This window comes from Buteo buteo, chromosome Z, assembly GCF_964188355.1.
Source record: "Buteo buteo chromosome Z, bButBut1.hap1.1, whole genome shotgun sequence".
Lineage (NCBI taxonomy): Eukaryota > Metazoa > Chordata > Aves > Accipitriformes > Accipitridae > Buteo > Buteo buteo.
This window is the reverse complement of record NC_134204.1, coordinates 24,523,060-24,539,459: the sequence shown is the minus strand read 5'-3', so window position 1 is coordinate 24,539,459 and position 16,400 is coordinate 24,523,060. Positions and strand designations below refer to the sequence as shown.

Below are 16,400 nucleotides of genomic sequence, written 5' to 3'. Positions count from 1 at the left end.
TGGATTAAAGATTCTATAAAATTAAATCTGTAGGTGTCATGTCACCAATATTTGTATAAAATCAATTTAAGGTTAGCAAGATAACAGCCCTACCACAATTAGAGACAATTAGCCCAGCAGGAAGTCTGTTTCCAGGCAGTTATTGATGAGATAACAGGAGGCAAGATAAGAACTTCAAACTATAGGTAACAAAGAGTGGGTTTTTTTCTTTATATCTAGCTGTGGAGCTTATCAGTACAGTAGAGACAAACAAGCTAGCCGCAGCACTTTGCAAAATACAAACTCTTCCCAGCAATATGCTCTTACACCTTTCAGAAGTAGAAAGGGAGATAGCAATCTCCAAATGCTGCACCAGAGCAGCTGAGGAGACCCAACAGAGCTATACCGCACATCACGGTGCAAATGGAAGAGCAGCAATGGGACGTGAAAGCAAGGCCAATTCAGTTTGCTTGTCCAAGTGATTTGCTAGGTTAACCCCCTCCATAGTAAAAGCTCATTTAATTTCTCAGCCTTTCATATTACTTTCTGCCATGAATTCTATTTAAGCATCTCTGAACACAGAAAACTAAAATCTGTAGACAATTTAAGCCAAAAACCCTCTGACTGTAGTCAGCCCTCTGAAGTTTGTGGAGATGAAGAAAACCAGCCACCACAGAAAAGCAGCTTTTTAATTAAACATCTTTTCTCCTGTTTAAAGGCCCAGTCTGTGCACAGTTAGGAATCCTTAAGAAGGGAATGTAAGGCTAGGGCGAGAGGCATTTAAATACAGGTGTACGCACAGAAGTCTATTGTCCCAAGAACAGAGCTGACCTCACCTGATCATGCTTTGCTCTCAGACTGTCCAGTGCTCCTCCAACATCCCTGCACGCCGAGGGCACCAGCACCCTTCTACAACAATGATCTTTTTCCCCTCTGTGTTTGACCTAGGGCTATTAAACGAGTAGCTACAGCTCAGCTTTGTGACAGGGCTTATTCCGCAGTTGACCAAACTGCGCAAGGATTGTGGTTTTATACCACCTGTGGCACAAGCAGAACTTTTAAAGCTCCAGCTTACTTCCCAGGTAAAGGATGTTGCAAGTGCTGTTACCGGACTGTGTGCATGCAGGAAAGGGGGAAGATGGAGCAGGAGAGGGGTTATGATGCAGAAGCAGCAGAAGAGGAGAAAGGCAAATACTGATTATTTTATAAGTGTTTTTGCTACCCAAAACTTTATAATCCTTTGGAAGCACATTTTAAGTTAAAAGAGGAACTGGTCATAAATTACTTCCAAATACTTTTACTCTGAAGTTGTTTTCTCTCACGAATGCTTATGTTTAGCAACCCTCATTACAAAATATTATTTTTCATCCTTTCTTTCTATTAAGCAGTACTGCTAGCACTTCACACCAAGAATTATTAAAGTAGATCTGCTACACTAATAGAAGGTCACATCCAATACAGTCTTTTCATTTCAAATTCAGTCTCACTTTCTCCAGAAGTCTTCCTCCTCTCCCTCCTTGGGGATGAGGATTAAGGAAAGCAATACTGTCGCAACAATTAGACTGAAGTGACTTTTCCAAAAATATAATAGCATGGTGTCTCCAGGAAGCAGTATTCATTTCTTTTCTTGGCCAAATTTTATTTACTATCAGTGGTTCCCTAGGAATTTTCAACAGGAAGCCATAGTAGGTTTATTCTCAAAAACACTGATTTAATTTTCTCCAACTCTGAAGAGCATTCTTTGCTTGTCACTGAAAACGTGTGGTTGCCAGGTTGCTTAAAACTGGGCAATTCAAGGAAAAAAAAATAAATAAATCTGAGTTCCAGTTTCCCTGAAGCTGTGTAGAATGTAAGTTCAGTGTCTACCCCACCTCTCCAAGTTTCCAAGCCTCCTCTCCCTTGTGTTGATTTCCCACTGGAAAGACTCTGTACATCATTCTCAATTTTTCTCACATTCCTATATAAAGAGTTTTGTAATTCACTCCAGCCAATTTAGAGTAGTAGGTTCTCAGTAACTGTAATCCTTCAGGTTTTATAAGTCTCATTCAATATATTGCAACAATATAGATTTTATTTCTTCTCGTATGTCATGCATAACATTATTCCCTCTTGTAAAGCCCAATAAACTAATTTATTTGCGATCTATTCCCAGAGATAAAAACCCTATCTCTTTACCTCTATTAGTATTCAGCCTTGCAGGATTTGAACTATCCTGTTTTATATAAACAAATTAAATTTTTATTTTTGTTTTTATTGTTAATACTACTTATGCTCTATGGCTCAATGATACTGTGTTTTTAACACCAAAGGGAAAATCAAAGTAACACACAAAGCACAATTCACTTATTTTCTAACATTTAGAGTGAGCAACAAGCATCAGCATAGGAATACTCTGCAAATTCATAAGCTAGGAGTCTTCTCTCTTGCTTTACTTACTCCCACTTAATGTATTTCTAGGAGTTAAAGGTAACATTTTTGAACAACAGAGGTAGAGACTGTACCTTAAACAATTTTAAAAATACTTTTCTGAACTATTTTACAATGGACTGATACCCACTGTTAAACTAGCACTTAAGTTAAAAAGTATCAAAAGCCACAAAAGTAAGAATAAAAGAAGACAGTAATCAGTGTAAAGTGATATTAAAAATCAAGTACTTTTCCAAATGACAGGTCTCCAAATATTTTTTCCCCCTTATGGACCATGAGTATCTTTGCAGAAACATTAAGACTCAAATAGAAATTAGGGAGGGGATGTGTGAGCATAGATGTAAACCCAAACTAAGGACATGTCAGCTCACTCATTTTAATGGAAGGCCTTCTCATTCCCCCTGCCTTTTTTTTATTTTTTTAAGTGATATTGTGATTCTTGTAGTTTCAAGCCAGAACACTGAGCCAATGATAAGCATTAAAGAAACATAAAAAAACAAACAAAAACAAACAAACAAAAAAACCAAAAACCTTAAGTATGTAAAAAAAGGTAGGTAAATACAAGCCCAAGGTAACACTGAAATTAATAAGTTCAGATTACTGAGCATTTTAAATAATTCTAGAAAATAGTTGTCTATCTGCAGTGGTTTCTTTAAAATCAATATAAAAAAAAATCCCAAAAGAATATTAAGAACCTTCTGTCATCAGAATGACTTTGATTAATTTAATCAGTATCATGAAAGCTCTTAAGATATTTAAACTATTTTAAGATACCAAAGCCTTAGGGTATTCAGGTTCATTTAAAGTGCATTAGTAATAAAGCAGTTTAACATCGTTGCACACTATATTCCCAAATCCTGACATGAAGCCCTGCACAACACATTGCAAGCAGACAAAAAGCATATCAACTTCCCTTTAGAAAGACCTCAAGCAATAATTCAAGAATAGAGATAAAGACCAGAGACTATAGCAGCAGAGCACATTTGTTTCATTTGTTTTTGATTAAGCTGCTTTCTCCCTCTTTATCTGGAGGGCATATACGGGAAAGTTCAGTTTTTAAAGGCCACCACCCTACCTGAAAGTTAAACAAAAACAAAATTAAAAACCCACACCAAGTCCTGCTGAAATAATAAGTAGTGTGCTGGCAGTTTTTAGTTTCAGTAAAACACTAGTTTGGTCTAACACTTCAAGTTTTTATAGTAGTAACATTCCAGAGAAGCCAGATAGTTCACCGGTATGGTTAGCAAAATTGACACTTCAGACTGCTGTAAGTACTTATCTTTCATGAAAGCCCATACAGATGACAAATACTCTCACATTGTTTCTGATATCCTCATAATACAACTCTTCATAAAAAAGAAGTTGCAAGGGAAACAGCACATCTTACCCTAGTGACACTAAAAATCACAGCAACGATTATGTGCTGATATAACACAAGAAGTTCCTGTAGCAGTATCTATCCTTCCTTCACATAAAGTATGAGACAGTTTAATTTTTTAAGTTACTCAGGTAAAAAAAAAAAATTATTTGTCACTCATTAGAAGTGTTGCAGGTGATTCTGAGCTACTGATTACAAAAAGAAGTATTGCAATAGCTTCTTGGGGCTTCTTCCAGCATAAGGACAGCTAAAGGGGTGGGAAGGAAGTGAGAAAAGCAAATACTTGATTTTGATATCAATCAACATCACTTGAACAGATAAACCAAGATATTGAGTCTCAAATTTATCCCTTCCACTAAATTCACTGAAATCTATTGTCCCCCTCACCAAGTACTCGATATCCTGTTCCTCATAAGAAATTCTTCAAACTGTTAGAAATTGTGAACTTCAGGAATATATTTAATTGCCAAATTCTAGTGAATTTAAAAATTCCCTTCTTGAAATACACAAAGTGCCAGTTAACCTGTTCCAATGCTTTCATATTGATTTTACTCCACACTCAAACAACTGCTCTTCATTGAGCACTGCAGTCATACAGCTCCCAGAATACAATCACAATTTCAGCATCTGACATCTTCCACAGACACTATCACGGCAGGGAGGACTCGAGCCCTTCTCAAGCATCCTGCGACCTCTGCACGGCTCCACTAAGAAGCTGCGGTCCACAGCCAGCAGCTAGCTGGTAACGGCCCTCCTCCCCTGCAAAGACTCCACCAGATAAATGAGGCCATATTGCTTTTTCTTTAATGAAATCAAGTCTAAAGGGACCATCTGTGCACTTTAGCTCCTTGGGGAAACAAGATGTATGTGATCCCACAGATGAATGCATGTTAGCACATCTCAACCCTTAAAGCACCAAACTAAGTCAGCAAGATAAATGACACATACCTGAAGATTTCAAGAAATGGGTCATTTTCAGGCTGTGCTTGGCAATTTATCAGCACCCCATGGGGGCAGAGCCTCAAACATGAGCTCACCCCACTGACAACCAGGGAACCCCTGTGGAAGAGACCTTATGGAAACTCCAGGTGGAGCTCACACCTCCCCCAAAGAGTTCAGTCACAAGGCAAACACCAGGGCTCAAGGTGCTATGAGCTCCACAGCTGCTAAACCTCCAGGTGATGTTACATGCACCCCAAACTCACCAGTCAGAGCTCCTCCAAGGCTTCCTCTTCTGAGCTGTCTCCCATCTTCACTCAGCTGCCTCTTAAATTTAGAAGACTTTCCAGGGCCAGAAGAGACTTCAGGACTGCTGGATTTTCGAAAAGGCATAGGTGGGGGGGACAATATGTGATCAAGCTGCAAAGAAACAGAGAAAAAAAAAATATGTAAATATACTGTTTAAATGCTTAATTTCACTGAAAAATATCTAAGTTACTTTTACCTAAATATTATGACAGCATTTGGGAAAAATAAAAGTGTTTACAAAGATGTGAAGGTAATTAAATTGCGAACTGAAACTGAAAATTTTTCAAGTGCCAGCTTTGTGGCTGGCTGTGTAAGAAAGCCATCCTCCTTTTATATAGCTCACACCACCTCCAACCACACTCTCACACAAGGAGCAATTTTTGCAGTGGTCCCATCTCAAGGTACAAGGGATCTGACTTCAGCTTACTCGACCTTCCATAAAGCAGCCTTTTTGCAGTTGTGAACCATCTGACCTTGCAACCAATGAGATCTGCTCTTGCCACCAATTTTCCTTGGCAATTTCTCCCCAGCTCCATGTGAGCAGTCACTAGATGGCACTGTACTATCAAAATGCAATCCACTGCGCAGTGTATGGAAACACGGACAGACCAGTGGGAAGAAAAAAAAATAATTAAATTATCCTGTTTATAAAACAGGCGTTCATTTACACTGACTTTGAAATAAGTGTAAATGCAGAGCCCCATTCTTCAAATTCTATTCCTTTTATCATTCCTACTCAACATTTTAGCCCTCTGGTTTTGACGATGCATTTAATGTCTCAGTAGTTGATTAAATTAAAACAAAACAAAAAGCAAGTAAGCAAATACAGGCAAAGGAAGAAAGAGCACGGATGCGAGTAAGCAAAGTAGAAAGAGTTTTACAAGCATCCTTCCCCTTTACACCATCCTTCCTGGTGCAGTCACATGGTGTCACTATTTTGCAAACCACTCAAATGTTTTTCTATAACATTTAAACCCTGATTCTTACCAGAATTTTAAGGAAGCCAAGCACAAAGTCTTTCAGATTTTTACAGTTCATGTACTGAGACTTATCAGCCAATAATCTACATATCACCTGCATACCTGACTGCTTCATCCTCTCCTTCCACTGAAAGGAAGGAGTCAAGGTCACCATAGTCACTGATGAAGATGCACAGTGAAGCCCATTTTTGCTTACAGTTAGTCCCACAGCGAAGTACTGTATGTCCCACAAAGCACTGTATGTCCCACAAAGCATTCTGAATCCCACATTTAGAGTTTCTTTTGTATTTAGTATTTCAGGTTAGTTAGTGGTTTGGGTTTTGGGGTTTTTAATCAAATCTGCAGCTTATTGGAAGTGTTTACAGACATACAGTTCATCAAGAAACACAGTGGTTTCTGAATCTGCTTCTTCAACATATTAACACTCATTTATGTTCATGACAGACTGAAGTAACTGATGAACTCAGAGCCCATGCCTTCAGCAATTTCCTAAATTAGGAGGTTTTGGGGTCACAAAGAATATTTAATTGACCACTGTTACCATTTATCTTTCACAAACACAGGTGTGTCACATATTTTTATTTCCAAGTGCTAAGATACCTCACAAGGTGAATTTAAAAATAACTTAAAAAGGTAATGACTGACAACAGCTGGCTTCTAAGAACATTATTTTGAGACTCTTTCACTTAAGTCTATAAGCAAATACTCTGACTGCTCACTGACTGATGGACAGCAACCATTGCTCAATGCCGCACTCTGAATGCCTCCAAGCATCTAACAACAGCATGATCAGATCAAGGCTTTAGGTGAGTTATTGGCAAAAATTCATGCACTTTCTTAAAACAGGTTCACATCTCAAAGCAATCAACCACATTTTAAATCTTTTTCCTGGCATGAGGTTCATCAAAACTTTATAAACAGCAAAAAGAAAAAAAAGAAAAAAAAAATCATCAGCAAATGCACATTAGCACTTAAGACTACCCAACAGAATTAGCATCTTCCACCCTACCACATTTTCCCCTTATAAGCAGGTATACAACCTTCATGGCTCACTCACTCCCACAGTGAACAGACTTGTGCATTCCACAACAAGCAGCCTAATTACAACAGTCATTATGTCCAATTAAGCTGTGCTCCTTTTCCACATTTTCAGGGTTTCAGAAGAAACTTTAAGATGGGGCTATAGTACAGAGCAGCACAGTATAATCCAGGTCCTCAATTCATATTTAAGATGCTTTTCCACTGTCCAAACTGGCAGCTTCAGAAAAGTATAATGTTTGAAATCTAAGACAGTTTAAATATCAACCCCCATTAGCTCATCATTTTAACAGCAATGCCCTGCCAGCATTCTCTTGCAAAGGTACCTCCTTGCTGCTAAGTGACTACCACAACTAAAATTTCTGTTTGATACAATCCCAGCACCAACTTTGGGCACGCAAGTTCTCAACAATAGAAACTTCTTCAAGGACTTGCACAGAAATGCAGGAGACCCTGCACAGCCAGGGACTTCGTCTTAGCCACTGGGACAGAAGCTACCAGCCAGGAGAAGTAATTTTAACCCCACATGAACTGGCTATGCCCATGATCCTACATGTTGAGGTTCCTGGGAACAGGACTGGGGAAGAAAAAAAGGGAGGGGAAAGAGGGGAGACATCCTTCCCACCAACACTTTTCAACATGATGTCCTCAATTTGAAAGTGCATATGCAATCCTCTGACATGAGAAACACAGGAATGAAACGCAGTTTCTGAAGTTTTCCATTTTTAAGCACAACAGGGTGAAATTCAGATTCTGTTGAAGGAGAACGTGATTCTATTACACGGCCATAACAAAAATAAGCATTCTTGCATATGACAAATTAAGGTCCAAAATATCACAGCAATATTAGGTTTCACCAAGTGTTTCTTGGGAGCAGAAGTTCTTTTTAATACACAACAGTCAAATTTAATATAGTAGACAACATTTACACAGATCTGTCAGCTGGTTTTCAGCTGGATCTACAGTGGAATAGTGCCTCATCACCTGAAGCAACTATACCAAAAGACATACGGTCTAGCACTACAAAGAAACAAAATGGAAATAAAAGATGTAACACTTTCATATTGATGGCCAACTCCTGCTTTATGGAAACAATTACACATATATCAACAAAGCATCTCTCGAAGCTATCCAAAGGCTTGCTTTTGCTTCTAAAGGGCAAAATAAGATCTACAGAACATACAGTGTGTATTTGAAAGGAGTCTGTATATTGTAACTGCTGTTGTAGTAGACCGAGAAGAATAAACAAGGACATACCCTTTAAGAGCATTGACATAACAACTCTGGATGCTGGGGAAATATGAGAGAAATAGACTGCAGAAAGTAGCCAAGCTTGCAAGCTCCCCCTGAATAACTTCTTGTGCTACATGAAGTGATTCAACTCAGAGAGGCTTTCTAGCTCCCGTTCAGACCTTACTACAAGAAGCAGATGAAGAGGCTTTCTGTCCTCTACAAAACAGCCTTCTCTCCTGCCAGGCAGAGCATTCAAGTCCAAGTAAGTGAAACCAATAGAACATTTTATCAGGTCCTGCTTCCTTGGAACACACAGCTGATTCTGAAGAGGTATAACATGGCACATATTCAAATCACAAAGTGGTTAATTCAGCCAAAATGACACTATAATTGTTCAGCAAGAAGACTGTGACAAGCTTAAATAAATAATAGCAAGACCTATCCAAACTTGTAAATACTTGCCTGAAAGACCTCCTGGGAACCTGAACACTACGGAAGTTCAGGCTGTGTGTCTTATCAGTTACAGATTGGACATTGCTCTCCGCAAGACAACATCAAAGCAAATACATTGAGGAATGAGGGCTGTTGAAATTCTACCAGAAATACTTTGAACAATTTTTTTCAAGCTGCTTCTACTCAGCACATCAAATAGTTTTGCCCAGCCACAATCATCACTCTATTGGTATTTACTTCATGCTTACTAGCTATATGGACATGTGTCAACGTTGTATGGTACACAAGCACAACAGGAGAACCAGGGTTTGGTTGGCTGCATTTTTATTTTTTTTTCAGTGAAACTTGCTTGACAGCAAGTTGCAAGAAATACAATAGCTGTATCCCTGCAGGCAGTTCTCAACAGACAGACATTCATGTTATACTTTGAGGTTTTGGCTATCACATGCTCTGCCCACTGTCTTATTACTGCACTCAGGCTACAAGCATACACTTCTCTCCACACTCTTTTTAAAGAAATGTTAGTGACTTAGGGAGCAATGGGATAATGGTGGGCAGCTTTTCCACTTGTCTGTGGAATTGCAGGGCAGGGGAATAAAAGAATTTGAAGTTACTTCAGAAAGTCACTACTTCAAAAAGACCCATAACAGCTAAGATAAAGTATATGTAAACAAGTTTGACTGTCCTGTATCTACAGTACAAAGGGAGTTAAGTCAGCCATTGAGTGCACACAGGTTGCTTAGAGAGGGATTTTTAATCAGCACATATCTCGCCACCAGTCTCTGCTGTTAATATTCACAAAGCATGGATAGTTAACTTATGTAAAAACTCTCCCTCCCCCAACATTAAATACTGAATAATTCCTTTCTGACAAAGGCGCTTTGAAAGACAGAAAACACATGGCAAACTCCAAGCTATGCAGAACGTTCTGCTGTACAAAATTAATTTCTTTCAATCCATTTTTTCATACATTCCATAAAAAATCTGCCTGTTTCATGTGGTAGGTATGATGAATTTCTACAGAAGCACTGTAAAATTTAGATAACACCTTTCACAAAACCCTATTTACACCCCCTCCCTCCCGTGAACCTTACAAAAAGGAACAGACAGTATCATTAGAGGAGAATGGCTTAAAAATTGCATAGAATAGAATCATCAAAATATCCTTACCATAGACTTCTACATGTAGATTTAAACATCCTATAGAAAACATGGATGGAATTTGAGTGACAGTCTCCTCCAGTTATACAGGAATTTCCTCCAGGGAATCAGGACTGAATCAATTTGTCCTCAAATAATTTTTTTTTCCATATTTTGAAGCTATTCATTTTCTGTGTGAATAGAATCAGCTACATTCCTCTAAATAAAATTATTCTCACACTGTACTAGCCATGGACTTTTAACAGCTCACCTACTCAGAAAGGATTATCTTCATGTTTTAAAAAAAACCAGGAGCATTAGATCCAGCTGTCTACCATCATGTATTTATTCTACAGATAGAATGAATTCTCTGCTTGATAATTTTATCATCAAGTAGTCACATCAAGTATGTCAGCCCACATGTCCTTATGAAAATTAAGGACATGACAACTGGTTCAAAATAAGACCTAGCATCAGTGTTTAGAAGTACAATTTGAGCTGAGTACATAATGAGATGTGAAGCAGCCAGAAAAAATAATGGATTTCAGGAGAGGAAATCTGTGGTACAAGAAGGTGAATGAAGCTAAGATAACACAATCACACTGATAACATTAGGATAAGGAAAATAAGCTATTCTGAGCTGTTGAGATTTGTTGCAACATGGGGTGGGTTTTTTCCCCCAATAAAAATTAAATTGAAATGAGAACTGAACTCATCTGCTCAGCTCCACCTTTTCTTGAAACATCCAGTATGGTTTTATTGTCCCAAATACTTCACCCCCAACCTCCCCTAATCAATCCATAGGCAATATTCCTATTTTTCACAGAAACTGGGAAATACAGGTCAAGTATTTAGTCTTAAAAATATGAACAAAGATATTCTATTAAGCATTTTAATTTATTCCTCTTGAATGCTGCACAACTCCACTCTACCTCAGGTCATGTCATATATGCACATTAAATCTTAAAGTTTCCATAAAATGGCTGTGTGCTGTCACCCATTTTAAGCCTCCCCCAGTCAGGCACCAATCCAAGAGAGATGTATTGCCTGAAAACTCTCACATATAGTGCACTGAAAGCAGAAAATATCTAGCCTATTTTTAATGCTTAGTTTTTTTCATTATCAACCACGAGTCCCAAAATAAAATTCTACTACTAAGTATGTTGTCATCAAATATGCCAAATCACATCATACCTATCCAGATGTTTAAAGAAGCAAGAATGGAAAGCATCATGTTCCAGTCCCATGCAGACAAAAGTATAGGAGTCCACCCAGTGGTAAAAAGATATTCAGTTGTTCCATAAAAACTCTCATCTTTATAGAGCTAAATGCTTAAGTGGAGCATGGCTTCACAAACCTAACACACCCCTCCCATCTGCTGCATCTCCAGATATAAGCCATGCCAGAAGCAAGCATGTTTCTGAGGCCAGTTAAGACCCACCACTAGTTCAACAGTGATTGACCCTTTGTAGCAAAGCAGACTGCTAGGAACATAGATCAACCTGTTTCTTCCCATTATTTACACTGGGTTTCTCTCAGCACACTGCCTCTCTATCTGGCTTCTTTGCAAGCGTTTTAAGCACAGATACTGAAACATAATAGCCCAGAAAAGCACTTTTTTTGAGGCCAACTATACGAACTTACTTCAGCTGGATATGTGGGAGAAGTATGATCTTATCACTTAAATATTCTCCCTAAGTCCAATTAAATTTGGCACAGATACATGAGTTTTGATTAGCTGCACTGACACAGAGAGCAACACTGAATATGATCTTATTAATGGATAGGACTGTATCTTCCAAAAGCCAAAAGGCATCTAAGAATTTGATAAAAAAGACATTTTAGCCAATTAAGAGCACAGTGCACTTTAATTACTCCAGATGCTTGACAAGAATTCAGAACCAAATTAGACTTGAAGAGGAGACACTGCAATGGGGTAGTGTAGATGCCCAAGAGGTCTGTCTTGCAGTACCATCACAAGCAAAGGTGAAAAAAAATTTCCAGCAGATATCCTGCAGTAACTCACATCTGTGAGGAGCAGCTCCACCGCTTTTGGTCACAACAACATCCGCTTTTGAAGGATCCTGCGTGGGGGTGCAATCTGGGGGTACACAGGAGTCTCCACTAACCTGCATCAAACCCAATAGCTGAATGAGATCATTAGCAGTTCCAATTAAATCAGCTGATGGCTGGAATCTTCTACATTCCCTTTGCCCACAAGCAATATCAACCCACCTCAGTTTTGAGTAGGGTTTACAGAACTGTGCAATTATTCTGAATATTCACAGCTCTTAGAGCAGCCTCTGCTTTGCAGAACAGAGAATCACAAATAACCTAATTCTGCACATAGATAAAAGGAAATACTTCTCAAAAAACTAGCATCCCTTCTGTCATGGCTTAAGTCCAGCCAGCAACAAAGCACCACAAAGCCACTCGCTTACTCCTCCCCCCCACTAAGATGAGGAGGAGAAAACATGAAGAAAAGCTCATGGGTCGAGACAAGGACAGGAAGGGATCACTCACCACGTTCAGTCATGAGCAAAAAACAGATTCAACTTGGGGAAAAAACAGAACCAATTTAATTTACTACCACTCAAATAAAAAAAAAGATAATGGGAAGTAAAACCAAATCTTAAAACACCTTCCCCTCAGCCCTCCCTCCTTCCCAGGCTTAACTCCACTCCTGATTTTCTCTACCTTCTCCCCACCAGCAGCACAGGGGGATGGGGAATGGGGGTTCGGGTCAGTTCGTCACACATTGTCTCTGCTGCTCCTTCCTCCTCAGGGGGAGGACTCCTCACTCTGCCCCTGCTCCACTGTGGGGTCTCTCCCACAGGAGACAGTTCTCCACGAACTTCTCCAATATGAGTCCTTCCCACAGGCTGCAGTTCTCCACGAACTGCTCCAGTGTGGGTCCTTTCTATGGGCTGCAGTCCTTCAGGCACAGACTGCTCCAGCACAGGCTTTCCCACGGAGCCATGGTCATCTTCAGGGGCATCCACCCGCTCTGGCATGGGGTTCTCCACAGGCTGCAGGTGGGCATCTGCTCCCCTGCTCACCTCCATGGGCTGGGGGTGGACAGCCTACCGTGGGCTGCAGGGGCATCCCCTCCTCTGGCACTGTGGAAGGATTGCTGGAGGTGACTTATTGCTACGTCCCCCCCACCTTAAGGGAAGGTGAACCTCCAGGGTGGAATGCAGTGGATATGTAAGGAATCTGTTCCATAACAATTCCCTAAGCAACATAACCTGCAACCTTATATGTTAGCAACACCAGGGGAGCTTGGTATGCTGACTCTAAGAGAAACAACACAGAGGGTGGAGCAGAGTGGAAGCACCACAGCCAGGCTCTGTGATCACTGCAGGGATGGGGAACTTGAACTACTGGAACAAGAATGGAAGGTCCCTGCATTAAATGCACTGAAGCAAGGAGGTGAAACAATGGTGTTCAGTCAACACTATTGTCTTACTTCTGATATATACCGTAAGTGCCCAGTTCTGGAGTAGTGACATGCTAAATCATGTTCTCTGGGTGAACTTTGCTCATGATAATCCCATTATAATACCAAAACACACCTCCATCCCAAAAGCTACCTGCCTCCAAGGTGTGACCACCCCTCAACTGAGCATGCACTCTAAATTTTCTCTAGCATATACCTTTAAAAGAAAAGCAAGGAGATTTTACACCAATCATAATAAAGGTATGTATGACTAGAGTCACTCAAGCTCCACCTAAAAATTAGAAAATATAAAAGGGCTTAAGAGAGGGGGAATGCTAGGGAAGATACCATCCTCGACAAATTGGGAGGACATCACATTATTGATTTTACATCCTACATATACATACAAACACAATGCTTTAAACTCAAGTCACTGTTCAAAATTGTCTAGTGTATTATGCTGAATATATGATGTTGTATAAATAAACCGAATCCATGAACAAAGTTCATGATGCTTTTCTGTAGCATGTTCCTACCTATCATAGCCTAGGTAGTACAGGAATATTTTAAGAATTCTGCTAAGGATCAATGGAGATATATCCACATTATTTTGCCACCCACTTCACATCCATTCTAGAAATGCAAATTTGTCTTAAAACAGCTGCATTTTTCTTGAAAACAAATCTGACCTCTAGCCAAATTGAAAGTAAAAAAAATAAATACAACTCAGAGGAATACGAAGAATCAGCTATAGCTATGTTTAAAAAAAAAAAAAAACTTGCATCCAACGCTTTTTCACAAACACATTTACACATGATTGCACAGAAGATGAAGCCTGGCTTTCACAGTATTGTACAAGGCCAAGAAGTGGCCTATAAATACGCATACACACTGCTGTCTGAGCCAATTATTACTCTACCCTGGTTAAGATGGAACAGTTTTATTACAGTATGATCAAGTCCTTCAGTTCTTGAAAGACTCCTGCGTGCCAGCTCTGTACACAGAGATGGACGGACAAACTGCTCCCCTTCTAGGGAGCACTGCTACCAACTACTCAGCCTGCCCTAAGTCTCCTTGGATTTACTCACCCGGCTTTAATGAACATTAAAAAAACTATTAACAAATAGCAGGTTCTGTACATCTCTTATACGGCACTACAACAAAAGCCAAAAATCAGAACATAGTTCTAAATAAATATATATAAATACAGTTCAACTCATGGTTAAAGGGGATCACATAGGGCACTTGCTGCTAGCGTCAAGACTTTCTTTTTAGTCTGACAGTCATACAGGTATGTTCTCAGGAACGCACATGATGTACAAAGGCCTTTGCTTCTGAAAAAAAAAAATAATAAAATCATCACTTCATTTCCAATCTAAGGAAAACTGCCAACACTCTTGAAAAGCAAGAGAAGTCAAAGCATCGCACACAGGCTGCTAGCCAGTATGAAGCTGCAGCAGCTCAACAGGTCAGCCTACTAGGAAGGACACAGAGGGATTAGACTCAACATAGCAGGTTCTGTAAGAAAGTTGTTTGACAATTTAATCCAAAAAAACCCACAAAAACAGAGAGTAGGGTTTGAGGGGTGTGTCCAACACATTCAGCTCTGTTCTAAGTATACGATCGAGAAAAAATTCCCCTTTCTGTAGGGGTACAACTCCTGAGCACTGCCTAAGCATCAGGAAGCATGCTCACATTTCACCTTCACTTCCAGAATTTTAAAAGGGATCTGAAAAAAGAAGATAAAAAAAAGAAAACCTACCCTTTGCTGCCCAGATGTGCAGCAGTGCGTGCCACCACTATGCAGCCGGAAGGATACTCCCTTCCTGTCCCTGTCCTGCTGGCCATCTTAGCAGGAAAAAATGTTTCGGTGTGTTGAAATTTGCTGTCAGTGACTACTGCCACATCTGCATGCTGCAAAAGAATCAGTAAGTAGCCAGGAGGCAGCAAGAAAAAGCCGGCAGAAAGCTGCTCAAACACCCCGGCTTCAGTTAGGGAGGAAACCAGGGGCACAACCCAAATCCCAACCCTGGTGGGCAGCTGCCAGGGTCTGGAAAACCATCTTTGCTGGGGCAAAGGGACAACAACTGGAAACCTGCATGCTTGCAGCATTAAAGAAGGAGATACACCCATACACACAACAACATTTCAGGAATGACAAGACGCTGCAGGTTTAAGGCGTAGGCATTGGCACAAGCACTTCAGCAGTCCTGCTCTTTGGACTTCCAGCAGGTCCATGGATGCTGAGAAGCAGTGGTGGCTGACCTCTGCTGTGTCCCCATGCAGACATGACTTCACAGGGCATGGCAGAGTACACTGCAAAAATCACATCTTCCTAACACAAAGCACACACTTCAGGGGGCTTGTTTTGGTTTCCCTGATTTACCTACTCCTAAGAAGTGGAAAAGAACAAAGACAACCAAGTTTTCAACTGAAACATTAGGAACCAAATATCAACAAGTTTAAATGAAAGTTATCAATATCATGCATTACTAAAAAAAAAAATTACATGACCCAAAGTAGTATTTTCTCACTTTCCCTTGCATAAAGCCTCTCTTTTGGAAGATTTTTGTTCTTTAATATTCTATGGCTATATTAATTTTCTTACTACCATATGCAGAGCTATTAGTAGCATTAGCAATGCTATACACTATGTTCTGGTGTAGAGAAAAAGATCAAACTAGCCACACTGAGTATTTCTTTAATTTCTCAATGAAAGGAGAAATTAGCTACACAGCAAAACAGAAAAGAACTTTGATATTTCTAGACACCACAGGCAGAATTTTCACCCTTAATTATTTTAATGATGTTTTTTACAGCACAAGAAATCCATGACAAATGCACGGAAATATATATTTACACTCTGTGAATATGCAGGCATCCACATGCACACCTTACTTCAAACATTTCCAATGCTGCTGCTCAAACACAGGTTTTTAAGAAAGATTTTTCCTGGCTCTTTAACTAGGAGGATGAAAATTCAATAAAACTAACCTTCAAAGTCACTTTCAATTGCAAAAAAAAAAAATTGATATCATAAGAAAGAGACCTATTCATCTTCATCAGCTGTTGACACCATCATCAT

General features: G+C 39.6%; 1 protein-coding gene across 1 annotated transcript in view; it reads right to left on the bottom strand.

Moving 5' to 3' along the window:
- MAST4 (microtubule associated serine/threonine kinase family member 4) overlaps positions 1-16,400 on the bottom strand; it is a 310,167-nt gene that overhangs the window by 238,871 nt on the left and 54,896 nt on the right. Inside the window, exon 2 of the mRNA XM_075021547.1 lies at positions 4,990-5,143. Within this exon, the coding sequence (XP_074877648.1) occupies positions 4,990-5,143 (154 nt within the window). The remainder of the gene's footprint in view (positions 1-4,989; positions 5,144-16,400) is intronic.